The 27,295-nt window shown below is 44.8% G+C and overlaps 1 protein-coding gene across 2 annotated transcripts in view; it reads left to right on the top strand.

Annotated features, from left to right (window-relative positions):
- The window catches only part of Smyd1 (SET and MYND domain containing 1), a 51,611-nt gene continuing 24,316 nt past the window's right edge, over window positions 1–27,295 (top strand). For both annotated transcript variants that reach the window (XM_021164680.3, XM_021164681.3), the window contains exons 1-4: window positions 1–208; window positions 23,840–24,016; window positions 24,795–25,008; window positions 26,093–26,223. In XM_021164680.3, coding sequence (XP_021020339.1) covers window positions 72–208; window positions 23,840–24,016; window positions 24,795–25,008; window positions 26,093–26,223 — 659 coding nt within the window. In that variant the 5' untranslated portion in view covers window positions 1–71. The remainder of the gene's footprint in view (window positions 209–23,839; window positions 24,017–24,794; window positions 25,009–26,092; window positions 26,224–27,295) is intronic.

A 27,295-nucleotide genomic window follows, 5' to 3' on the forward strand; every position in this document is an offset into this window, starting at 1 on the left:
TAAATAGCAGCAAGGACAAGAGGCTTGGCTCAGTGTGAGCAAGCCACCTCGAAGGCCTGACAGACTCTGAGATGACAATAGGCAGCATGGAGAACGTGGAGGTCTTCACTTCCGAGGGCAAAGGCAGAGGTCTGAAGGCTACGAAGGAGTTCTGGGCTGCGGATGTCATCTTTGCGGAGAGAGCTTATTCTGCAGTGGTTTTTGACAGGTATGGCAAGCAGGGAGCCAAGCTCTTAAGTTCTGGCTCCCCAAACTGTCAGGGAAAGAAGTGAAGTTCATGGGTTCTTCAATGTTTAATATAAAACTTATTACATTTATTTATGTGTGTGTATGTTTATGTGCGTGTGCGTTGCAAAACACTCACGTGCCTTGGTGTGGAACTTAACTCTTGCCCCAGTGCATGTGGAGAGGCCAGAGGATAGCTTTCAGGAGTCAGTTCTCTCCTTCCACCCTGCAGGTTCTGGGGACTGAACTCAGGTAGTCAGCCCTGTTGGATAGATAGCACCTTTGCCAACGGAGCCATCTTGCTGGCCCTTCAAATTACACTTCTGATAGTAATGTGCTGGCATCTCTTTTCTGCAAGGAGTCATTGTCTCTATCTATGATCCCTATCAGAGTCCAAAGCTGAGCGGGGCCTTTAGACACTTTTTCTAATCACAGAGAACTTGGCTAAGAGACCATGCTGGCTGTGGATGGGTGGGTATGGTGCAGCAGGAAATATTTTCTTACAAAAAGCCCCCTCGTTTTAGTTCCCTCATATATACAAATGAGACCAAAAGTCTGAAGAACCCAATAGAATATAAAGCATGTGTGATAATATAAGAAGTTAGGTTTAACTATAAGTAATACACGAATCCATTTACCCTAATATCCAAATACTAGAGTCTTGCCCAATGTCTACCTTAGGGGTAACTTGTGCTTTCTTTTAAATAAAAATTTCCCAGAACATTCTCGTATTACTTCATATATTGATTTGCCCTAGTCAAGCTGGATAGCCACAGTTTGTCTTTGTTGGTTTTATAGAAATGATACCAGCCGGGCGTGGTGGCGCACGCCTTTAATCCCAGCACTCGGGAGGCAGAGGCAGGTGGATTTCTGAGTTCCAGGCCAGCCTGGTCTACAAAGTGAGTGCCAGGACAGCCAGGGCTATACAGAGAAACCCTATCTCAAAAACCAAAAAAAAAAAAAAAAAAAAAAAAAGAAATGATACCATGCTTCAGGGATCAGGTTAGACTTTGCTTTTTTCTGATCCTATCCTTGTGAGGACATTGAGTCTATCTATAGGTACTTCATTTGTTTCTATTACATTAAAATTGTGTGTGTGTGTTCCTGTACATAGGTGTGTACATGCTATTGTGTACATGTGGAGGTTAGAAAACAGCTTTCTGGAGTTAGTTCTCTCCCTCTTTCATATAGGTCCTAGGATTGAACTCAGATCCTCAGCCTTGGGGGCAGACACCTTTACCTGCTCAGCCATCTTGCCTGTCCTGACACATCTTTTTTTTTTTTTTTTTTCTGGTTTTCGGTTTTTGGTTTTTTCGAGACAGGGTTTCTCTGTGTAGACCTAGCTGTCCTGGAACTCACTCTGTAGACCAGGCTGGCCTCAAACTCAGAAATCCGCCTGCCTCTGCCTCCCAAGTGCTGGGATTAAAGGCGTGTGCCACCACGCCCGGCTCTGACACATCTTATAAAGCCTCAAAGATCAATTTATTTTAACTATGCATAGAGCTTTCATATTTATTCACAAACTACACGGGTATCAATTTTTACAGCTGTAAATATTCCACCCTATAAATATATGTACATTTTACTTATTTTCCAATTAAGAGACATTTTATGGGTTCCTATTTCTCATAAAATCAAACACTCCTGGAATTAAAATGTGTTCCTGTGTCCACAAGTACGTGTGCGACTAGAAAAGGGCTTCTGTTTCCAGCTTTACAGGGGTCTGTTCTCATGTGCCTACAACCTTTTCTACGTGGAGCTATCAAAATTTAAGAATAGTACTTAGTCCTTATTTAAAAACCACCCCCTCCCCCCAACCTGCTACACAGTGGTTATGTTGGAATGACAGTATCTCCTGAGCCACAGTTGGAGAGACATCTGGCGATTGTGTGGCTGAATTAAGACAGCCTCTGATAAGCTTCCGGTGAGGAGCTGCAGGATCAGCTGTTGTGGGGGTGGACGCTGCTTTTTAGAGATAAAGTGGATAGCATTTAAATTCTCCTCCCTCCTGATTGCACCTACAGAGACTTTCAGGAAAAAAGCAGTGAACCAGGGTAAGCAACTCCTTACCACCCAAGGAGTAATCAGGAGCTCAAGTGACACTAATCATTCTAGAGGAGTCTGTGGTGTATGTGTGTGCCTGACCGCGTGCTCCTGGAATGCACGTATGGAGTCAGAGTTAGAGTTAAAAATATAAAAACCCAGCCACACCAGATGGCAGGTGCTCTCTTGGTCCTGCCACCACCCATCATATACTTTGAATTCTCCAGAGCCAGTCTAGCCAGATTCTGTCTCAAGACTGGAGTTGAGTAGAGGTTTCCAGTAAAATGTTCTCTTCCCTTTCTAGACCAGCCACACCATGGAGCCCTGGCTGTCTTGGAGCTCACAGAGATCCACCAACTCTGCCGACCTCTGCTTAACTCTGGTTAAAGGTGTGCACCACCACGCCCGGCTCTCCACAGAGAACTTTTATTTTTAGCATGTTAGGCTCTTCCTTCTGGCTCATTTTATTCATTTTACTACACAGCAGAGCTTTTACTAAAAGACTTTTTCCCCCATTTAATAATTTGACCATCTTCTGTGTTTCCCTTTGAGTCCGTGTGCATATCATGTGTGAGTGTGAGAAGGTATGCCATCGCTTGGTGTGGGTGTGAGCAGGGCGTGCCATGGCTGGTGTGTGGAGCTCAGCAGACAACCTCAGGTTTGATCCTCACCTTCTACCTTGTCTGAGGCAGGGGTTGTTGTTGTTCCAAGACAGGTTTTCTCTGTAGCCCTGGCTATCTGAAAACCAGTCTGGCCTTGGACTCCCAGATCAGCCTTCCTCTACCTCCCAGAGTTCTGGGATTAAGGAGTCCCCAGGGTCTTTGGTTGGCAGGTTGAGTGGCCTAGCAGCATCTGAGGACTCTCCTGTCTTCATCTCCTAGGAGATGCTAAGTTTACAGGTGTGTGCAATGGCATCTAACTTCATGTGGGACCTGAGATTCGAATTCAAGTCCCCATACTTTCTTTGGCAGTTCTTATTGTGTTCCTTTTGATAGTGATACCTAAGTTTTAAGCATCTTTCTTGTTTGTTTAATTTTTATTTCTTGTGTTTATGTATATGCATGCATGGAGTGTGCATGTATTTGTGTGGGTTGGAGGCTTTAGTTGGGAGTCTTCCTCGATTCTCTATGTTATTTTTTATTTTACCTTTTCCGTGAATTGGTGTTTTGCCTGCATGTGTGTCTGTGTGAGGCTGTCAGATCCTGGAGTTACAGACAGTTGTGAGCTGCCATGTGGGTGCTGGAAACTGAGCTTGAATCCTCTGAAAGAGCAGTCAGGGCTCTTAACTGCTGAGTCATTTCTCCAGCTCCTCTGCATGCTATTTTTGAGGCAGGACTTTTCAATGAGCAAGGAACTCACCAACTCAGCTAGACTGATTTCTAGGAAACCCCAGTGGCCCTCCTGTCCCTGCCTCCCCAGTGCTGGGCTTTGTTTCTATGGGTGTTTGACATGTGCACTGAGGTTCTCTTCTGACTAAACACTTTACTGGCCGATCCATCTCCCCGGGCCCATGATTCTTTATTTTAAAGATTGTGTTTATGTATATGCATGCATGGAGTGTGCATGTATTTGTGTGGGTTGGAGGCTTTAGTTGGGAGTCTTCCTCGATTCTCTATGTTATTTTTTTGTTTGTTTGTTTGTTTGTTTATTATATGTAAGTACACTGTAGCTGTCTTCAGACACTCCAGAAGGGCGTCAGATCTCACTACGGATGGTTGTGAGCCACCATGTGGTTGCTGAGATTTGAACTCAGGACCTTAGGAAGAGCTGTCAGTGCTCTTAATCACTGAGCCATCTCTCCAGCTCTGACTCTTTATTTTAATTTAGTTCCTATTGCTATTGCCTTTGTTAATTTTTCTTTTCTTTCTTTCTTTTTTTTTGTTGTTTGTTTGTTTTTGTTTTTGTTTTTTTTCTAGACAGGGTTTCTCTGTGTAGCCCTGGCTGTCCTGGAACTTACTTTGTAGACCAGGCTGGCCTTGAATTCAGAAATCCGTCTGCCTCTGCCTCCCAAGTGCTGGGACTAAAGGCGTGCGCCACCACCACCCGGTTTGTTAATTTTTCATGTTCAGCAAATTAACTTATTTTTGTATCAAGAAGGAGATCTCTCTCTCTCTCTCTCTCTCTCTGGTTGTTGTCTGTCACCATAATCACCATCACTATCGTCACAATCACTATCACCACTATCAGTGCCATCGCCATCACTACTATAAGCATCATAATCCCCACAATAGGGAAGAGCTCACCCCTGAACTCATTCCCATCTGTGCTTATCACACTTGAATAGATTTTATGATTTTCTTTGTCTATTTAAGAGCTCCTGTAGCTCAGGCTAGCCTCAAACTCACCTTAGAGCAGAGGGTGACCTTGAACTCTTGGTTCTCTTGACTCTACTTGTCAAGTGTTAGGATTACAGGCATATGCCACCACACTCAGCTTATAATTTGCTTTTTAAAGTTGTTACTTATTTTTCATTTTGCTTTCTAAAATTTTTAGCTTATAAAAATATTTAATACTACTAAAAGATGTCAGGCTCCAAAGTATTTTCTGGGGATACCTAGATTCTTTTAAGTGCCTGACAGTGAATTTTCACTGCTTTTGGGTGAAAGGCCCTGGAAGTGCTGTGTAGAGAGACAAAGAGCTATCTTCCAGGCCCTTCCCTATCTGCTGAGGATGCTGTACGTGGAATCGGGCCGCAGAAGAGAACTGAATCACATGACCCCAAAGAGCTTACACTGTGAAATTCTGTGGGTTGCAATGGGCCAAGTGCAGCAGGAGAGGGATGCCAGGCAGCAAAATGGAGCTGATTCTGATTATTACTTTAATCTAATATCAAATGCAAGACAGATACAGTGATGCTGACCATGGGCAGTGCTAAGAATCCTACATTTTCAATTCTCCTTTCCTTTTTAAAAATAAGGTTTCACTCTGTAGCCCATGTTGTCCTCCTGCCTCCACTTCCTAGGTGCTTCACACCTAGCTCAGTTGTGTGTGTGCGTGCACGCACATACATGTATGTGTGCACATGTGTGTGTGCAAGTGTGTGCACGTGTGTGATGTGCACACGAGTGAATTTGCCCAGGAGGCCAGATAAGGGCTTCAGCTTTCCCAGGAATGGGGTTATAGATGGTTGTAAGCTGACTGACATGGATGCTGGAAAGCTAACTCTGATCTTCTGCAAGAACAGTTAAGTGCCCCTAACTGCTGAGCCATCCCACAGCTCTCTCGACCTCTCAATTATTTCTCCTGCAACAATAATAGCAATATTATTATTATTATTATTAATCACTGTCAGATATCTTGACTTCAGAGTTAGTTTAGCCCCTGGGATCTCCATGGATCCTAAACTAGGGAAATATCTTTAAGAGGAAGATCAACATCTGTGCGGATGTGCACATTTGATTTTTACGTCCGTGGAGAAAGTCAATAGCTTTTGTTGCTTTCTTTTTCTTTTTTTTTTTTTTTTTTTTGGTTTTTTCGAGACAGGGTTTCCCTGTATAGCCCTGGCTGTCCTGGAACTTACTTTGTAGACCAGGCTGGCCTCGAACTCAGAAATCCGCCTGCCTCTGCCTCCCAAGTGCGCCACCACCACCCAGCTTTTGTTGCTTTCAAATGGTGCTCAATATAGAAGTAGAAACCCACTGAGTTTATTTCTTTCTTTCTGATAGATAGGAAAACTGAGACCTAAAGAGACAGCAGTAACCTTTCCCAGGTCGTAGTCACAGGGCAAGCCTGGGTCTCCGAACTTCCCGAACAAGCCAACTCTGAGCTCTGCCCACTTAAATTTTCTTGTTCACATCGGCGCAATTCATATTATTTAGTGTTAGTAAAAGAAAGGGCAGCTCTGGAGATGTAGCTCAGACGCCCTGCCTAACATGTGCAGCAAAGGATATCTACTATTAACTTTAGAAAAATCAAAAGCTGATTCTGGAGCCAGAGAAGTGTTAGGTCCACAAAGCAGGTAAGAAGCAGGAGCCCGAAGTGGTTGGCGGCAGGCAGCTTAGTGGATCACACACTAGCAATGTAAGCCTGAGGAACCGCGTTCAGAGTTCTAAAGCCAGATGTGGCCGTGTGTCTGCAATCCTAGCTTCTCTCCATTGAGACAGGAGGGAGAAGCAAGAGTCCTCAGGAGAAACTCATGGAACTGAGGCTGTACTTTGGGCTCCATGGACTGCCATGACACTTGTGTACCCATACCCACATTTGGACACGCGAGCGCGCGTGTGTGCGCGCGCACACACACACACACAAAAACAAAGATTTTTTAAAAAACAGGAATATAAAAGTGATTAAAAAGAGGGAATGTCCTTATAGTAATATATATAGTAATATAGTAATATATATATATAGTATATATTATATTATATATATAATATAATATAACATTATATTATATATAGTATATAGTGCAATGGGCCAAGTGCAGCAGGAGAGGGATGCCAGGCAACAAAATGGAGCTGATTCTGATTATTACTTTAATCTAATATCAAATGCAAGACAGATACAGTGATGCTGACCATGGGCAGTGCTAAGAATCACACATTTTCAATTCTCCTTTCCTTTTTAAAAATAAGGTTTCACTCTGTAGCCCATGTTGTCCTCCTGCCTCCACTTCCTAGGTACTTCACACCTAGCTCAGTTGTGTGTGCACGCACATGCATGTATGTGTGCACATGTGTGCACATGTGATCCACTATATATATATATAGTATATATATTATATTATATATAGTATATATATATATTATATTATATATAGTATATATATTATATATAGTGTATATATATAGTATATATAGTATATAGTATAATATATATATAGTATATATATATTTGCTATAACACACTACCATAACCCAGGGCCCCTTAAGACAACACACATTCTCTATACTTTCTGGGAGACTAAAATGGGGTGATGATTCTGTTCGTTCTCCCAGCCTTGAGAAGCTACTCCTAGATTGGAAGACGGCTCACATATTTCTTTCTTCATCTTCTACATTTTTAAATTTTACGCACACGAGTGTTTGGCTTCCATGTGTGCTTGTGCACCATGTGTGTGCCTGGTGCCCATGGAGATCAGAAGAGTCTGTTGGATCCCTGAACTGGAGTTACAGGCAGCAGTGTGTTATCATGTGGGTGCTGGGAACTGAACCCAGACCCTCTGCAGGAGTCGCAAATGCTCTGAGCTGATGAGTTCTCTCCAGTCTGAAAGTTCCTTGTATTAATTATATCTGCAAAGTCTCTTTTGACACACTGCTGGGTTCTGGGAATTAAGACATGGACATTTTCAGAGACTGATTCCAGGCCTCTACAGCCATACTCTATTATTTAACTATTCTACATTAATTAAATTCATCACAAACATATATTAAGAAGCAGGGACTGGCCGGGCAGTGGTGGCACATGCCTTTAATATCCCAGCACTTGGGAGGCAGAGGCAGAGGCAGGTGGATTTCTGAGTTCGAGGCCAGCCTGGTCTGGAGAGTGAGTTCCAGGATAGCCAGAGCTACAGAGAGACCCTGTCTCAAAAAAAAAAAAAAAAAAAAAAAAAAAAGAGCAGGGACTGTTGCTGGACTTTTCTTTTTAATTCCCTTTCTTTCTTTCCTGTGCTAGGGAATGTCTGTATGTGCTAGGCAAATGCTATATGCTATACCACTGACCTATATACCCCAGACCCTTCTAAATTCTTTAAAGAAAAACTTGACTGTTTCCCAAACGACTCTGGCTAAGAACTGAAAGTACCCAGGGTTGTGCATATTTCTATGTGGAGGTAAAATGAAAAAAGGGGGAACACGAGAAACAGTTGAATACTTTTCAAGAAGTCGGTGTCAGTCAGGATGTTTTTTGAAAATCAAACCAATTATGAGTGTTCTTAGGTCCCCTGGGGACATCTGGGCTTTTAGTCAATGTATTTATTTTATGTGAGCCTGTGGGAGAGACAGGATTAGCTCTGCCATTTGCAGTAGCACACAGGTGATTTTTAATCTGATAACAGCTGGTAATGGGCAGGCGAGGTTATAAGTGGGAATAATTTAATAACAGGATCGTAGAAATTCTTGAGCAATTAGTTCAGAAAATGAAATAAGTGTTTGCTAAATCATTCAAGCTTCTCCTCAATGTTTAAACTTGTTGAGAACAAGCTGTAACAGATGTAGAATTATGCCTTTTATTTAGCCATTTTTGGGTATAGAGACAAGATATGCTGACATGCCACACAAACTGTAGTGAGCTATATTGCAAAATTTTATTACATAATAATGAAACTAATAACTTTGAAAACAATTGACATTTTATTTCATCTCTGGCTTTTGGGAAAAAGTCTTTCAGAGCTCAGGCTGGCCTTCAACTCTGTGTCCTGGAAGATGACCTTGAGCGGCTGATCTTCCAGCCTCTAGCTCCGAGTGCTGGGATCACATGTGTGTGACACTGTGTTTGGCTTTTCGTTTTAATATTTTGAATCTGGGTTTTGCTGTGTAGCTCAGACTGTCCTAGAACTCTAGATCCTGCTGGTGCCCCTCCCTAGTGCTTGGTGTTACAGGCCAGCAGCCACTACCTTTTAAACCCAGAATAAGACGATGGATCTCTGGCAGAATGAGGTCACTTTTCTGAGGGTGCGACTTGAATTGTCAGCTCCAGAACAAGGCTTATCCAGGTGTGAATATGGGTGTGTGCATCTCACTCTGTGAGAGCTGTCGTGGAAAAACCTTGAGAACTGGCAGTGTGGAGTTTAAAACGTGTGTGTGTGTGTGTGTGTGGGTGTGTGTACATGTCTCTCTCTGTGTGAATGTGGGTGCATCCATGCCATGACACACGCACGGAAGACACTCCTAGAGAACAGTTTCGGGGAGTCTGTTAGTTACTATCACCGTGGACTCTGAAGGCGGAGGTCAGGTTGTCAGGCTTGTTTGGCAAGCGCCTTTATCCACGGAGCCACCTCATACGCCTTCTCAATCTTAGTTTTCAAGAGTGGTCTCTCCCTGAACCTGGAGCTCACAAGTGCACCTAGACTGTCTGGCCAGTGGTCACCCTACCCTGCCTCCTCAAAGCTGAGGCCACAGACACTCACTGCCACACCCAGAATGTATGTGATGTTGATGATCTGAATTTGGCTTAATTTTTTTAAATCTTTCAAATTAAATTTATTGTGTGTGTGTGCATGTGTGTGTGTGCGCATGTATATATGTGTGCATGTGTGTATATGTGTGTGTGCATGTATGTATGTATGTGTGCATGTGTGTGTTGAATGGGTGCTACACTATGTGGGTGTGGAGGTCAGATGATAGCTCTCTGGAGTTGATTTTCTCCTTTACCATTCAGGCCCCGGGCATTGAACTCAGGTCATCTGTTTGGGTTGCAAGTTCCTTTACCTATTGAACCTGCTTCCCTCCCTTTCTCATTTGTTCTTTCTTTCACCATATCCTATATGGTGAGCAGAGTGCACGCTTACATACACACACACCCTCACACCAAGCTTGGAGCAGAGCAGTACTCATGTACATACCTGGTCACAGTTTATGAGTTAGAGGCTAAAAAAATATGTTAGTTTTTCTCTTTTGGATATGGTCTGGAAATAGGGGGGAGACCCCCATTAGTTAAGATATTAATAAAATTATAGATATTTCTATATTGCTTTGAGAAAAAAAATCACATAAAAAGCATTGTTATAAATGCTACCAGACCTTAACAGTAGCTGAACACTGTTTTTTGTTTGTTTGTTTTATTTTATTTTGTTTTTGTGTAGCCCTGGCTGGCCTGGAACTCACTCTCTGCCTGCCTCTACCTCCCAAGTATAGGATCAAAGGTGTGCACGCCATTAAAGCATAACCATAGATATCGTTTTCTGAACACATTTCCTGAGGATGATGCAGACCTCCTGGCATTTCTGGTTTTCCTGCTTTGGCTTTTACTGTAATTTCTTTTTTAAGATTTTATTTTTATTTTTATTTTATGCTGTATGAGTGCTTTGCTTTTTTTTTTTTGGTTTTTCGAGACAGGGTTTCTCTGTGTAGCCGTGGCTGTCTTGGAACTCACTCTGTAGACCAGGCCGGCCTTGAACTCAGAAATCTGCCTGCCTCCACCTCCCAAGTGTTGGGCCTAAAGGCATGCGCCACCACCGCCCAGCTGCTTTGCTTTTATATATGTATGCACACCATGTGCATGCCTAGTGCTCACTAGGACCAGAAGAGGGCATCGTATCCCCTGGAACTGGAGTTAACAGACATTTTGTGAGTCACTGTATAGGTGCTGGGAACCAAACCTGGGTCCTCTGTAGCAAGTACTTTAACTTCTGAGCATCTCTATAGCCTAATTTCCTGTCGTTGGGGGTGGGGGGAGTATCAGTTTCATCATCATCTTCCTTGTGTGTCTTAGGGTCCTACCCTTGAACATGTTCTTCCTTGAATTGGTTCTGGAAGGCAGTCTTTAGTTACAACCTATTCTTAAATTCCATAAACGTCTCAATAGAGAGGTCCTAAAGCCCACAGTTTCTTACATATGTCACCTGACTGTTCTCCAGGCTCAGTGTCACCTGGTAGGTGCTTCCTAGATTGTTTTATGGGTGGAGACATTAGTCCCAGCAGTTCCTTTATGTGTCGCATGAGAAACTATCCCTATTCGTCTGCTTCTTGATATGTTTCTGTAGAACACGTTCTCGTGCTTTTAGACAGAGAGCTCCCCTCTCAACTGTCTCCTGATCTTGTTCAAAAGTGGATTCCCCACCCAGCTCTTTCCGGTGTTTGTGGAGAGGACAGTCTTGTGGCCCATCTGATTTGAGGGATGCATCTGGAAAGCACCCTCCAAGGCAGCTACCTCTTCACATTCTGAAGGCGGAAGGGCCTAGGGACTGCTGGCTTTGGCATGTCTTAAAAAAGAAGACTTTATATCTATAGCCTGGCGCATTTGGAAAGGGTGGGTTTGAAGAACAGTTACTTTTAGGCGTATTTTGGGAGAGAGGCCTTCAGGTTTGCCATATGTTGGTATTTTTCAGAAGGCTGGTCCTCTAACACCACTTCCTAGTTCTCAGGAGTTGGTTGGTTTTAGGATTTACTTCTTTCTTTATGTGTGTATGGGGACATTCACAGAGGCCGAAGTGGATGGTATTAAATATCTGGAGTTGTGACTATAGGTGATTGTGAGCCACCCAATGATGTAAGAGCTGGGAACTGAACTTGGGTCCTCTAGAAGTGCCAGCAAGTGAGCACAAGTAACCACTGAGCCGTCTCTCCAGACCCATTCAAAACTTTCTTGGTGTATTTCAGATCAGTGTTTTGCAGGAACAAAGTTTTAAGGGGAGACTAAGACTGGAAGGTCTCCCGAGGCAGGTTGGTAGGTTCTTCGTCTCCCGAGGCAGGTTGGTAGGTTCTTCGTCTCCCGAGGCAGGTTGGTAGGTTCTTCGTCTCCCGAGGCAGGTTGGTAGGTTCTTCGTCTCCCGAGGCAGGTTGGTAGGTTCTTCGTGGCGGTTGCTTGGCGGTCTCCTTAGTTCCTTCTCTCCTTGTGATGGAGGCTCTACCTTAGGTTGGAATTCTGTTGTTTCTTTTTGCTTCTCTGATTTTCTTCTCCTGTTGTCTGCCACTTGCATTTTGTTCTGTTCTCCCAGGAGCTGTTGTGAGGTATGCTTCTCTTGCTTCAGATTTTTATTTCCCGGGCTGTTCTGTTCCACAGACTCCCAGGTTCCAGTGACTGCCGAGGCACAGCCTCTGGATGAGGTTGAGGTATGTGATGGAGCTTCAACTGGACTTGGTCCTTTTCCAGTCCATTACCAGTGCCCCCATGGTAACTGCTCTGACTTCCAACAGCCGCCCTTCCCCATTCTTCTGGATATCTAGACAGTGAGAACCTCTACTGCTGCTAAGGATGCTATGCAGAGAGCCCAAGGCAGGAAGAGCCTCCTTCAGGCTCCTGGCAGTTGTTCGGGGCTGTATCTCAGCTGCTGCTGACCTCATCTTTACCAGCCGGTGGGAACTCCTATGAGTCAGTGAGTTTTTCTGGACTGCCACTTACCCGCTTAGTGCCACTCTTCTGGCTTGTGGAAGTTAGTGTTTTAATAAAAAGTGATGTTAAAAATAGGTCTGGGAAGGTGGCTCAGTGGGTTAAATGCTTGCTACATACACATGAGATTCTGAGTTCGAATTCCCAGCATCCATGTAAAAGGATGGGTGGTACTTTGCTCTCGTAGGGAGTGGAGACAGGAGCACCCCAAGTGCTTGCTGGCCATCTAGTCTATATGAAGCAGTGAGTTTCAGGTCCAGTGAGAAGCCCTGTCTCAAAATGTACGGAGGAGACTAATAGAGGAAGACACTGGATGTTGAACTCTGAGTCTGCATGTGACATTGTAATTGACACTTAATCTCAAACTTTTTTTTTTTTTACCCTGCCTTTGATCATTGAGGTACCAGATAAAAGACTCACAACCTTTATATTTATAATAAACCTTAATCAGCACTAAGGCTGGGCTGATTTACTGCTCTCCTCTACTTCTCTGCCAGCAATTCCACAATATGACTTGCCATTTTCTGTCTGGGCCAATTCGCCAGCCCTCATGGACATGTTTATAAGATTCTTACTCCATGGTGTCTTCTCCTCTTTCTACCTTCTTCTCCCTCTCCTCTCCTCATGGTCTTTCCTCAGACCCCAAGTCTGGGAATCAAAAACCCTACCTCTATCCAGCCCAGCTAGAAGATGCTAGCATCATTTTTAACCAATGGTTTTAAATTAAGGAGCAAGGTCACACTGTATGTGCAGATTCTCTCATCCCTGTGGGTTACCAGGCTTTGGGGGCCAGTATTTAGCATTACAATACATAGCAAAAAGACCAACCCTCAACAGTGACATACATGTACACACCACACGCACACATGCATGCACCTACACACATGCATGTCTGGGCATGGTAATACCTGCCTATAACTTCAGTACTTGAGATGTGAAGGCAGGAAGATCACACTTTTGAGACAAACCTGGGTTTCACAAGGAGACTATCTCAACAAACAGGACAAGCCTAACAAGGCAAGGCAGATAGACTATCCTTAAGCTTGAACAAGGAAGCTGTGCTGCCTCATTTGTGCCTAGGTATATAATAGTCAGTACTAACCTGGGCCCAGAAATGCCTCAAGGATGACAGAGACCTCTGGATGACTGCCCCAGGCAGCAAAAGGGGCTCATTGTACTCTGACTGCATTGTTCCCTTCTGCAAATGCCTGCAAGGACTCTGCCCTTTGCCTCCAGGACATAGACATGCTACTGAGAGTGACCTCCCCTGCCCCTGCAGTCTGGTTATCTCCCTGACATCATGTCCCAGAATGGGGCATCCTATGAACTCATGTTCTTACATGTGTCTGCATGACACCTGCCCTCAAGCCTTTGTCTTCCATCAGTGCCTCTTGTCAGAAGTCCTTGACCTTCTCTGAGTAAGAACTCAGGCCACCTTTCCAGAGTTAGAACAATGTCTCTTTCCTGTCTGGTGGATTGAGTTTCTGGATGCCTCACCTTCTCCACCTTGGTGGGGGTAAAGGCTCCCTTCTTGGATTTTTATTGAATTCACCCACATCTTTATATGTGTTTATGTGCCAGCTCAGCCTGAGGTCTACTGGGAAGCAAAGTCTCTGTGTTGTTTATATTGAAGAACCACCGAGATGATTTGAATGAGATGGCTCCCATGGTTTTAGACATTTAAGTACTTGGTCCCCAGTTGACGATGGTGTTTGGGAGGCTTAGGAAGCCTGGCCTTGCTGGAGGGAGCCATGCGACTGGAGGCAGGTTTTGAGAGCTTAAAGATGTGCTTCATTTGGAGTTCATTTGTGGTTCAAAGTGCGAGCCCTCAGCTGCTGCTCCAGTCCCCATGCCTACCTGTAGCCATGCTTTCCCGATGCATTGGTGGCAGCCTCTTACTCTGCTGGACTGGACGTTGTGCATGCTAGACAAACATTTTACCAGTTGAGCTACATCCTTAGCCCCCAGGCTGAGTTTTTAAGCAAATTTGAGACACAAAAGCATTGGCTCAACCTTATTGGATCCATAGTATTTTTGCAGGACTGTTCATTCATGGTGCACAGACCTTGTCTCTGCATATATCTGTTATAGCTCCTTATTCCCATATAAGGAGCTGTCACACAGCTGCCGTTCTGGTCCTCTTGACTCTGACAGATGACAGAACTCAGGACAGGGCTGAAGAGTGAGGAGTGATTGCAGACTTTCCTCCAGGGCAGAGAGTATACTCCAGGGTTCTGGTAAAGAGGTTTCTTCCTTGTATTCCAGGAGCAGTGATTGGGAGCAGAGACTGTGAGACCAGTGCTCCTAATGAGGACAGTGGTCACTGGCACTCTAAAGAGCAGATTAGGAGAGTAGGAGTGCTGGGGAGGTGGCTCAAAGGTTAAGAGCATTGCTGCTCTTCCAGAGGAACTGAGTTCAATTCCTGGCACCTACACAGTGGCTCACAGCAGTCTGTAATTCCAGTTCCAGGGACTCTGACCCCTGTGAACACCATGAACACATGTAGTGCCTGCATAATGTACACGCGGGCAAAACATCCATACACATAAAATAAATATACAAAAAGTTAAGAAGAATGGCTAAAAACATCACTTTGAGAGTGGTGAAGTTTGGTGAAAGTGGGAATGACTACCTTGTGTGAACAGGAAGTTGAGGATGGAGGGGGCACAAGACTTGCTGAAGCTTACCTGGCTGGAGTAAGCACCCTTTCTCTTGGAATCCAACAGGAATTAGGGCACCTGGTGCCTTTTGGACACTTTCCATCACTAGGGAAAGTAATAGGTAAGGTGGTGGTATTTCTGTCAGGCAATGGTCCTTGTTCCCAAATAGCAGTTCTCCCCTACCCAGCTGACTTCATTTCCCATGGCTGCCTTTCCCATGGGTGCTAGAGGAGAGAGAACTTGAGCTCCCTGGCTCAACTATGCCATGAGACATTGGATGGGCAGGGTAGGCATATGTCTGTGGAGCTCGTGCCCAGAGACAAGTGGCATGGCACCTGCTTTACCCTTGTTATTCTTGTTACTCCAGTTAACTTTGGGTCACCTTGACAATGAAGAAACTGGAAAATTTGTCTGTCTATTTATATCTATCTGTCTGTCTGCCTATCTACCTATCTATCTATCTATCTATCTATCTATCTATCTATCTATCTTCATCATTATCTATCTACCTATATAATCTAATTTATGTAACATCTATCTCTATCTATCCACCAATCATTTATTTATTAGCTATCTAATTTTTCTATTTACATATCATCTATCTATATCTATTTTCCATCAATTATCTATTATCTAATCTAATCTATCTATCTATCTATCTATCTATCTATCTATCTATCTATTTATCTATTGCATCTATGTATATGTATGCCACCTGGAGTTGTAAGCAGTTGTAGGCTGCTTGATGTGGGTGCCAGGAAACACATCTTCTCAAAGAGCAGAAAGTACTCTTAACCATTGAGCTGTATCTCTTCCCCTCCTTATATTGTCTTTATTTGAGAGAAAAAGAGAAAGAGAGACAGAGAAAGAGAGAGGGGTAAGGGGGAGGGGGAGAGAGAAGGAGAAGAAGAATGCCACTTGTGTGTGACAGAGATCAGAAGATGTTGCATCCCCTAAAGCTAGAATTACAAGTGGTAGTGAATTGTCCGATGTGTGTGCTGGGAACTAACCTGGGGTTCCCTGGAAGAGAAGCAGGTACTTTGAACTGCAGAGCCATCTCTCCAGTCCTGGAAGTTCTTAAACTTCTTTATAACTTTCTTCTTGACTACATTTTTTTTTCTTGTGACTAAGTTTTGAAGGATTTGGTTGTTTTAAGTCAATGTCTCACACATCCAAGGGCAACCTAAAAGTGACTATCTATCTATGAATAACCTTAAAATTCTGACGTTCCTCCCTTAAGCTCCCAAGTGCTGAGATTACAGGTCTATGACATCATCTCCAGTGTCTGAGTTGCTTTTCTGTTGCTATGATGAGACACTGTGACCAATGCCATTCATAGAATATTGAGGTTATTTTAGGCTTACAGTTTCAGAGGGATAGGGTCCATGACCATTATGGCAGGGAATATGGCGTTAGGCTGCCAGAAATGGTGCTGGAGCAGTAGTTGAGGGCTCAAATCTGGAGATAACCAGGTGGCAAAGAGAGCTGACTGGTAATGGCCTGGGCTTTTGAAACATTGAAGCCTACCTCCAGTGACATACTTCTTTTAACAAGGCCACACCTCCTAATCCTTCCCAAACAGCTTCAAACAAGGACTAAATACTCAAATATACGAGCATAAGAGAGGTATTCTCATTCAAACTATCATAACCAGGGTATGCAGTATTGGGGCCCTGACCCAGTAATAGGTCACTCCTAGAGCATTTAATCATTCCCAGGACACAGATTTACTTACTTGTTTTATGAAACAGAGTCGCTTATGTCCCAAGCTGGTTTTGACCTCCTGGGCTGGGAACATATGTATGCACCACCATGCCCCAGTTTCTGTGGGCTTTCTTCACGCTAGGCAAGCACTGTGCCAACTCAGCTTCCATTCATTTTAGTTTTGAGACAAGGTGTCCTTCTGTAGCCCATAATGGCCTGAAGTTTACTATTTAGTCCAAGCTGGCCTCAAATTCACTTTAATCTTTCTGCCTCACTCTCCCAAGTGCTGGGCCTTACCATATTCGTTTGCTCAATTGGAAAGAGTATATTTTAGTGTGTGTGTGTGTGTGTGTGTGTGTGTGTGTGTGTGTGAATGCCTGGTGATTCCATTGGTCAAAGAGTGCACTGGATTCCATGGACCTGGAGTTACAGCTTGTAAACCATCATGTGGATGCTGGGAACTGAACCTGGGTCCTCTGCAAGAGCAACACATGCTCTGAATTGAGGCGCCATCTTGCCAACTCCCAGTTTGTCTAATTTTAAAATTTGGTTTCTGATTTTGTGTTTTTGTAGGCATTGATGATGATGACGGTGACACTTATTGTTATGTTGTGAATTTCTTGGTTTGTTTGTCGTTTTGTTTGTTAAAGAGAGGGAAAAAGAAAAGGCAAGGAGTTGGGTGGGCAGGGAGGGGGAGGAATTGGGAGAGGGGAAACATGATCAGAATATATTGTAAAACATTAAAAGAAAGCAATAGCCCGGCGGTGGTGGCGCACGCCTTTAATCCCAGCACTTGGGAGGCAGAGGCAGGCAGATTTCTGAGTTTGAGGCCAGCCTGGTCTACAAAGTGAGTTCCAGGACAGCCAGGGCTATACAGAGAAACCCTGTCTCGAAAAACCAAAAAAAAAAAAAAAAAAAAAAAAGAAAGCAATAGTTATATGTATTCAAGCTGTCAAGACATCGTTGTTTCTATTTGCTTTTTCACATCAGAAAACATAGGCTCAGAAAAGTAAGAACTTGCTCAGGGTGATACAGGTAGTAGATACTGAGGTCAGGAGTGGAATCCAGCTTAAACTAAGTCCACATCTGACCTGCCACACTCCTGCCAGGAACAGACAGATGGGAACTAGAGGACTGTGCCTGCCTGCCTGTCTTCCTCCCTCCCTCCCTCCCTCCCTCCCTCCCTCCCTCCCTCCCTCCCTCCCTTCCTTCCTTCCTTCCTTCCTCCCTTCCCTTGTATCCCTCTGTCTGTCTGTCTTTCTGTCTGTCTTAACTTCCCCTTCTTGTCTACTTAGCATTTCTCAGCATGCCCAATCCAGATGGAATAGGATTGAGTTTTTGTTTGTCTATTTCTCTACCTTCTTGCCAAGTGTCTTCAGGAATAAGAAAGTTGAAGTTCCAAGCTCCAGCCAGATCTGGAATTAGATTCTGAATTTTAAACAAGATCTCTGAGGATGAATGTGAGTAGGTGAAAGCTGAGAAGTACTGTTCTACATCGTCCTGTGTACCATTCTCAGGGTCCCAGCTGAGGCGGGGTGGCAGCTATGGTAATGAAAACATGGCTGCTCTCCCAAGGAGACCCATGTCAGAAGGAAGCTTGTAGTGCTCATTGATTTGTTTTATATTTTAACACTCTCAGGCTCTGTCTTTGTCTCTGTCTCTCTCTCTCTCCTCCCCCTTCCCCTCTCTGTATGTCTTGGTTATTCAGGTGTTTGTAGAGGCCAGAAGAGGGTGTTAGGTTCCGGGCAGTTGGAGTTATAGGTGGTTGTGAGCAGCTCAAGGTGGGTGCTGGGAACTGAACTCAGGTCGTCTGCAAGAGCAGCATGCACTCTTAACAACTGATCCATCTTTCCAGTCCTTCATTTCATCTTAATACATGTCTCTAAGCCCAAGAAAAAATGTGGAACAGAATTTAAGTCATATTTTGAGTTCAGAGGGAATATTGGTGGTTCACATTTGAGTTCACAATGAGAAAATACATCCCAAATTGATGATGTTTGTTTTTATGAAAAATTTCTTATGGTGAAGTGATTTTTGCAGAGAAGCTTGCGAGATAAAATGTTGGGTGTCCTGGTTTCATCTCTGTTGCTGTGACAAAAAGTAACATCGGGGAAGAAGGGTTTATCTGGCTTAAGGAGTCCATGTTACAGAGCATCATCTCAGGAAAACCAAGACAGGAATTCAATACAGTGAGTTGGGGGCTGACCTGGGCTATATGAGAGCCTATCAAAGAGAGATAAGTGATAAGAGAGAGAGAGTAAACACACCTCTGCTTCCTGCTAGCTGCCTGCTCTTGTATACTGTTCAGGACCCCACCACCTAAGGAACAGCATCACCTCCAATGGTTAGGTCTCCTTATATCGATTAATAATCAAGGTGTCCTCCACAGACATGCCTACAGGCCAACCTGATCTAGTCAACTCCTCATCGAGACTCAGGTGACTCTATATTGAGTCAGGTTGGCAGTTAGAACTAACCAGCACAATGAGGAGATATTCTTGAGCTGGGAGGGATTTTGATTGAAGGCTTAGCAAGTCATTGTAGATGTTTCCTTGCTACTCAGCCATAGGTGAAGATTTTACTGTAGGAACCTCAAGGATATGCTCACAGCTTTCTCCTGGTCAAAGTGACTCTGAAGACATTGGGCCACACAGCTGGAACTTATTTCTAGAAACATAACATAGTTACAGTTCACAGCAAGCAGATTGTTTTATAACTGTGCTCTATTCAAAGAGTATTAAGTCAGTTCATAGGCACCAAGGCAAGTGCCAGTTAAGGCACATTCCTTCCTTCTGTGTCAGTCTGAGAAAGCTTGTCCCAGTCAGCCACAGGTTGTGTGAACCAGAGAAGTGCAGGGCAGGGCAGGGCAGGACATCTGGTTCATCCTTGGTACAGGCAACAAAGGGAGTTTAGCACAGAAGTAAAAAGCACTTAGCAGCTGAAACAGGTGGATCAGAAATGTGAAGTTACCTATACAGTGAGTTGGGGGCTAGACTGGGCTATACAGTGAGTTGGGGGCTGGCCTGGGCTATCTGAGACCCTATCAAAAAACAAAACATGGTGGAAAGATGGCCCAGCAGTTAAGAATCTGTACTACTTTTGCTGAGGACCCAAGTTCAGTTTCTAGCACCCATATCATATGCCTGCAACGTCTACTCCAACTGACTTGATGTCATGCAAGGCATCTGAATTCTAGTGCACATAGCCTCACAGAGGCACACAAACACATAATCTCTTAAAATCTCTTAAAAAGCGAAACAAAACATCAAATAACAAAAATAAAACTAACTAAAAGTCAACCATTTTAAATTTAAAAAAACTTCTTAGGGCTGGAGAGATGACTCCAGAGATTAAGGGTTGCTCTTCTAGAGATCTCGAGTTCAATTCTCAGCAAGCACATGGTGGCTCATAACCATTTATAATGGGATCTGGTGCCCTCTTCTGGTGTGCAGGCATATATGCATACAGAATACTGTATATTAAATAAATACATCTTTTTAAAATTTAAACTTTTTATTGATTCTTTGTAAATTTCACATCATGCACTCAATCCCCCTTATCTCCTAATCCCTCCATGTTTGCCCTCTGCCCTTGCAACTCCCCCCAAAACAAAACAAAACAAAACAAAACATTTTACTGTGGAAGCTTCAGTGTGTTACAGTGTGTCACACAGTGATACCCTTTTGCCCAAACAGCTTTTCTTGCAAATGCTTGTTGCAATGAGTCATTGGTCTGGTTCAAGACCTCTGGCTTCTGCTACACTATTACTACTGTATTCTCACCAGTTTTCCTCTTGAATGTCCTACTGTTGTTGCCTTGTATTATGGAGATCCTGCAGCTTTGGCTCTGCAGGAAAGGCCCCCTCACACACTCCAGCAGTTCAGAGACGGGGTAAATGTTGGGCAACTCAGAGCCCTGGATCTGAGCCTGGGTGGTAGCTGAGTTGGCCAGCCTGCCAGCTCTCCTGAGCCCAAGCCACTGGGGCCAGCTCTCCAGCATTGCCCAAGTGAGGGGCTCAGCCCTTTGACATTAATGTGGCAGCCCAGATATAGACATCCATATGACCTATGGCGATAATGTGGCCCATGGACATAGACACAGATCCTGCTGCAGCAGGGTCATGGACCCCAACATAGCCCCTGTGGCAGCACAGCCTGGACATCACCATGGCTTCAGATGGCAGTGCAGGCAGGCTGTCCCTCACCTCAGGCTGTCCCTCACATCAGGCTGTCCCTCACATCAGGCTGTCCCTCACATCAGGCTGCCCCTCACATCAGGCTGTCCCTCATCAGTTTGTCCATCAAAGCTCCAGTCCTATCATTCTTTAGCTTCCCCTCTCCCTCATCTCTTCACCACACATTTGCTCATCACATTGGTGCCCACCCAAGGGTGATGTGTGGTGATGGGGGGGGGGCTCTGCTGGTCAACCTTTTTTAAAATCACCACACACCAGTGATTCTAAACAATCCAACAACAGTCTATCTTGCCTCCTAACCAGTGACAGCACAGGTCTAAAGTAATCGTTGTCAACTGAACTTCACATGATGACCATATTACTTATCCTAGAAAAACTTGTCCCCCCCCCCCCCGGGAAGTTAGTTTGACACACAGTGTGGCCTCAGCTACATGAGTCATTTCTGAAGTTCCTGAACAGTTCAGGCTGGCTCTGGTCACAGAGCATAATACCAATCCTATGATACTTCATACCCTAGTATTTTAAATAGATAAGAAATGAGCAGCCATTGTAACAGTGAGAGATGGGGCTGTAAAACACCTCTGGGTTCCAGAGGGCAGTCCAGCTTTGGTTTGATTTTTGCTTTTGACAAGGTCTCACCTGCCAGATGTACGGAGGCCAGGGGTCAGGCAGCAAGAGTGAGTTCTCTTCTTTTACCTTGAGGGACCAAGGGATTGAACTCAGATCATGAGGCTTAGTGGCAAGTGCCTTCACCAGCTGAGCCATCTCGCCAACCATTAAATTTTATTGAAAAAAAAAATAGCATTGAGTTATACCCACAACCTCCAGTATTTAACATCTGAGGCATAGACACTGATGGGAATTGTGTTTTATAATAATTTTGTTTAGTTCAAAAAGTAGGTACAAATTTAATTCATGAAATACAGAATATACATATATGAGTAAAAACATGAGGAGACTCTATTAAAAAAGAGTGTTCTAGAACATCCATCTGGAAATAATCTATCAGAGCAGGTGTAGGATGCCCCTGAACAGATGGATATGGAGTAATAACTGACGGCCAGCATGACTGTGCCTACATCTAACCCCTGCCCTCTTCAGATTCCTTCCTGACTTAGATGTGTGTTTCTGAACCAGAGGTGGACACTTGTTCCTCTTCCTTCCCAAACTAAGTCAGGCTCTCAGACTTTCAGATGACTCCATACTTCGGGTACATCTTTTATACTGGTATAAAAGATGACCAGACAGCTCAAAATGACCTTGACTATTTGGAATTCTGCACTGAGAGCAGCTAGAAGAAACGTGAACCCTACACTTCCAGTTAGATAACAGAGTGTCCTGAACAACCTTCTGGCCATGAGGTATGCTGCCTATCTTAATGAAATACTTGTCAGAACCTATCATGGAGGTAGATTGGATGTTTCATGAGATGGGCATGAGCCTTTGGGGGCACAGCAGAATTCTACAGTTTAGACCTTGATTGTCCCCCCAAAGGCCCATATGTTAAAGGTTTGGTTCCAGCCTGTGGTCCTAGTGGGGGTAGTGGGTTCTTTAGGAGGTGGGGCTTGATGGAAGAAAGTAAATTCACTGGGAAGTGTGCTGGTGAATGGGGTTCCAGGATCCTGGCCACAGCTCTTTTTCTATTTGCTTCCCAGCTGGTGAGCAGCTGGCTTCCTCTGCCCTGCACTCCTGTCAGGATTTACTACTATCTTGACGTAGGTCTAAAAGTAAGGGGCCAGACAACAGCTCCAAAGCCATGAGTTAAAGCCTGCTCTTATAAACCTTTCTCCTCTTAAAACTGATTATTTGGGGGCATTTTAAACACATCTTGTGCACAATAATGTGAGCACATGTGCATATGCATGGATGTGTCACAAATGTGGAGGTCAGAGGACAGTTTGCAGGAGTTCTTTTCTTCTGCCATGGGAATCCTGAAACCTGAACTCATGTAGGTAGGTTTGGCAGCAAACACCTTTATCCACTGAGCCATCTCTGCAGCTCTGTTTGGGTTGTTGTTGTTGTTATTATTATATTATTATTATTATTATTATTATTATTATTATTATTACTATTGGGACTGAACCCAGGACCTTGCCTGTGCTGAGCCTGTACCTCTAAGCTACAAGCCCAGTCCTAAGGAATACCTGGGAGAGTCGCTCCACTCTGATATCTTGATTAACCCTGTCTCCCAGAGGCGCCGCCTCAAAACACATAGTTTAATTGTTTCCACTTTCTTAATACTTCTAGATGGGAATTACAACTCATACGTTTAACCATGGGGACACGTTAAGACTGTCCCCAAACCAGGGTGCATGGAAAGAGTATATTACTGCAGATGGGGGAGCTGGGTCCCAGTCCTGCCTCAGAATGTGGTCTTTATCGTTCTCAACTTTAGATTCTCAATTTTCAAAATTAAGGTCTTATTCTAAAGGCCTCTTCTGGATGGGATTAGCTCTTTAGCAGACACTTTCAACTGTGAACTAAAGTAAATCTGTCTTCTTTATCCCTTTTGTTGTTAAGGCTGGCTTCAAACTCGCACACACAACCCAACCCCCACCTTTGCCTTCTGAAGGCTGGGATTGCAGGTGTGCCATCCAGCTAGGTAGTTCTCATGTTCTCTCTCTCTCTCTCTCTCTCTCTCTCTCTCTCTCTCTCTCTCTCTCTCTCCCTCTCTACCTCCCTTCCTCCCTCTCTCTGATTCTGTATCTCTGTCTCTCTCTGGCTTACCTTACTTGTGGTAATGTGTTATTTGCAACAAAATATGGGCAAAGGCACCCCTTCTTTTAAAAAAATGATTTATATATTTTTAAAATTATGCATATGTATATATGGGCACAAGAGTGAGTGGCATCTTAGGCCAGAGGCGTCGATCCTCTGGAGCTGGCTTTAGGGGTGGTAATAGGCCACCGGCATAAATGCTGGGACCAAACTTGGCTCCTCTGCAAGAGCGATATTTGTTCTTAATCACTGAGCCATCTCTCCAGACCCCACACTTCCTGTCTTCATTTTCTCCCTGTCTGCATTTCAGCCTCATTAACTTCGTGTGCCACACCTGCTTTAAGAGGCAGGAGAAGCTCCATCGCTGCGGGCAGTGCAAGTTCGCCCATTACTGCGACCGCACGTGCCAGAAGGATGCTTGGCTGAACCACAAGAACGAGTGCGCTGCCATCAAGAGATACGGGAAAGTGCCCAACGAGAACATCAGGTCAGAGCTGGTGCCCACGATAGGACTTGGGATTTCCAAATGGGATGGCAGAGGTGCCAGCGTTCTCGGGTCTCAGGATGCCAGGCCGAGTGCCAGTGCCTCAGGTCCTTTATTCCGCTCACTTCTTTAGGCCTGAGAGGAACACTGGGGGTCTCTACCTCCGATTCCAAGTGCGCTCCTAGAGAGGCGCATGGGACCCCACAGAGCTCCTCCGGAAAGCACACATTGTGAAGAAATAGTTTCTCTTTTCTCTGGGGAACACGAGTAAAAGCGAAGCTCTGACAGACATGCAGTTAACAGCCTGTGACTCTCATAAGAGAAGATTTTCTAAGTCACGGAGCTCCCTTTACAGTGGTCCTCCTTGAAGTTCAGGCATGTGCGTGCGTTGAAGATGCAGACTTCCACATGGGGCGGTTGCTAGGAGGCTCGGGGCCTAGTATGAGAGTTTCTGCTGAGGGCTCCCGAATGTTGGTGGCTCTCTTGGAAGAAGGTGTTGGTACTGGGATGTGGGCAGGCCTGTAGGAAGCCAGGCTGACTCGGAAGCGAAGTGCGTGAGGACAGTGATAATAGAAAGTGTTTGCAGGGCTTATAGGGTGTGACAGTCAAGAGTCTCATCTCCTGAGGACATTAGGAATCTGCAGGCTGCGGCTCCATCAGTCTCGCCAGGCTGCCTGTCCTCGTCTACTAGACCCACAATAAATACATCTCCGAATGAATGAATGAATGAATGACGAGTGTGTCTAGTCCTCCCTAATGCTGTCCTCCCCTCTCTTCCCAGGCTGGCCGCCCGCATCATGTGGCGGGTGGAGAGAGAGGGCACTGGGCTCACAGAGGGCTGCCTGGTGTCCGTGGATGACTTGCAGAACCACGTGGAGCACTTTGGGGAGGAAGAGCAGAAGGAACTCCGAGTAGACGTGGACACGTTCTTGCAGTACTGGCCGCCCCAGAGCCAGCAGTTCAGCATGCAGTATATCTCACACATCTTTGGTGTGGTATGGCTTTTCATCCCCTCCACCACCCCTGCTCTGTCCCCCGTGTCTGTCTCCTCCCTCCTTCCCTTCTTCCCCTTTGGGAACATAGACTTTTTCAGATGGACGGAAACCCCAGCTTCCCTGGGTGATGTTTCCTGTTTCCATGACAATGGCCTCTAGCCCAGGCAGCCGGAAACGTGAAGAGTGTCCTCTTGCTTCCCAGGTGTGACAGGAATGCATACCGCCCTTCTGGTTCTGAACTCAGAGTCAGACTCCTAATTGAGCCCAGTAAAAATAAACCAGAACCTTCCAATAAGATTTCTCATAATAGAGAGGCCATGGTGACTCTGGGTATTGTCCAGCTAGGAAGCTTCCAGAAGCAGTTGGAACAGACTCAGGAGAGAAGGCTTAAAGTCTGGAAAGGACAGAAACGTAAAATGATGCTGGTTTATCCTACCATATTTTCTCTCTTCATTTTTCTACTTATTTGGCTTTGAATTCCCAAACCTGTTATATCTACCTCCCAAGTGCTGGGACACAAGTGAGTGCCACCTCTCCTAGATCAAGAGTATTTGCTCTTATTTGATTTGTACACACACACACACACACACACACACACACACACACACACACCCCACACCGGAATATGGAAAGATAAACCAAGATGGATACTTAAAACAACTCCTGAGACGCAGATATGGCATTAGCCACCAGCATTCCTGTCTTTGGTCTTATTAGACTGGAACTACTGAGAGTTTCAAAGTGGTAGGGTTTTGCTAAACATGGGACTCCTTCCATGGCACACATCTCGTGGGCCACTTGGAGTCACACAGAAAACAAGACTTCAGGATAAAAATCTCCCTTTTAAAAGATTGAGCATTTTTGCTATTTGTAATTACACATGCATATACTATATTCTGATCCTCTCTCCACCCCTATTGTCCCCCCCACCCCATCTTTGTTAACACCCTGCCCCGCCTCCCTACCTGTCCCTTTCTCAGACTCATAAGGCCCTCTAGTTTCCAAACTTCGTCAACACCTAGGGTGATAATCTGTACTGGATTTGTGCCTGTTGACTGAATCTTTTCTCTTGTCCTCTGGGTAGATCAACTGCAACGGTTTCACTCTCAGTGACCAGAGAGGGCTACAGGCAGTGGGCGTGGGCATCTTCCCCAACCTGGGCCTGGTGAACCATGACTGCTGGCCAAACTGCACTGTCATATTCAACAATGGCAAGTGAGTGCAACGGGGATTGGGCAGTTTTGCACTTGATTTCAACCAAAGTCAAACTTGTAAACGTGGACTACCACGCACTGCCAATGTTCGGCAGCTCAGAGTCTCACTCCAGACTGAGGAGAGGCAGGAACTGAGGTGGATGCAGAAGAATTCTACCTTGTCCGTTTCTGAATCTCTAGGTCTGCCTCCATGTATTGGATAAATCATTAACTACTGCTCTAAAACTTGACCTCTGGGATTATTTGCCTAGAGCCAAAAAAAGTGCTTGGCAGTAGCCTGTGCTAGCTAAGGTCTATGAGAAAGTAGAAAGCACATTCAAAGGAGTAGAGTCAGACAGAATTTAGTAAAAAGACAATTTACAAGGGTGTGGGCAGGGTTTGGGAAGGACCAGGTACAAAAAGAATAGGATCGATAAACAGCCTGGGTCGCCTGATGGTGCAGCTCAGGCTGGGGAGGTCTGGAGGGTGAAGCCTGAACAATGTGCTTGGAAAGATGGCTCCTTCCACTGAGCTGTGCCATACAACTGCTCCTGCACAGAAGTTAGGCACTGCTGGAAATACAGGCTAACAACTTCAAACCTGTTCTCTTCCACTTGGCCAACCTCACCCAGAGGCCAAAGAGCAAAAGAACCCAGGTGACGCAGTCCTCAGGGTTCAGCCCTTTGCCCCCAGAAAGGCACAGATCAAAGACACGTGGGCAGACACTTGGATCTTAGGAGTGGGGCACATGACAGATGAAAGCCAACTTTGAGCCACCCACCAGCAGCTTTCTCCTAAACCTTCCTTGAGACAGTGGTTTCTGGGTCTCAGCTGAGAACCAGATTGAAGTGGCCACAGAGCCAAAGCTATGAGTTCTTATTTCCTTTCTGTTCCTGACCCCAGCATCTAAAGCAGTTGAGAGAGATGACAAAGATTGGGAAAAGTTATTTTGGACTCTGAGAATAATAATTTCTAGCACATTGTACTCTTGGGTCTAAGCCTCTAGGGACAATTGACCTAGACCTCATGGAATCTTTTTAGAGGATACATTACCCAGGTTTAGCCTGGTTGACTGAGATAATCACATTTAGCTA

The sequence above is a fragment of the Mus caroli genome, unplaced genomic scaffold (genome assembly GCF_978045245.1).
Source record: "Mus caroli unplaced genomic scaffold, Mus_caroli_1 scaffold_7, whole genome shotgun sequence".
Taxonomy (NCBI): domain Eukaryota; kingdom Metazoa; phylum Chordata; class Mammalia; order Rodentia; family Muridae; genus Mus; species Mus caroli.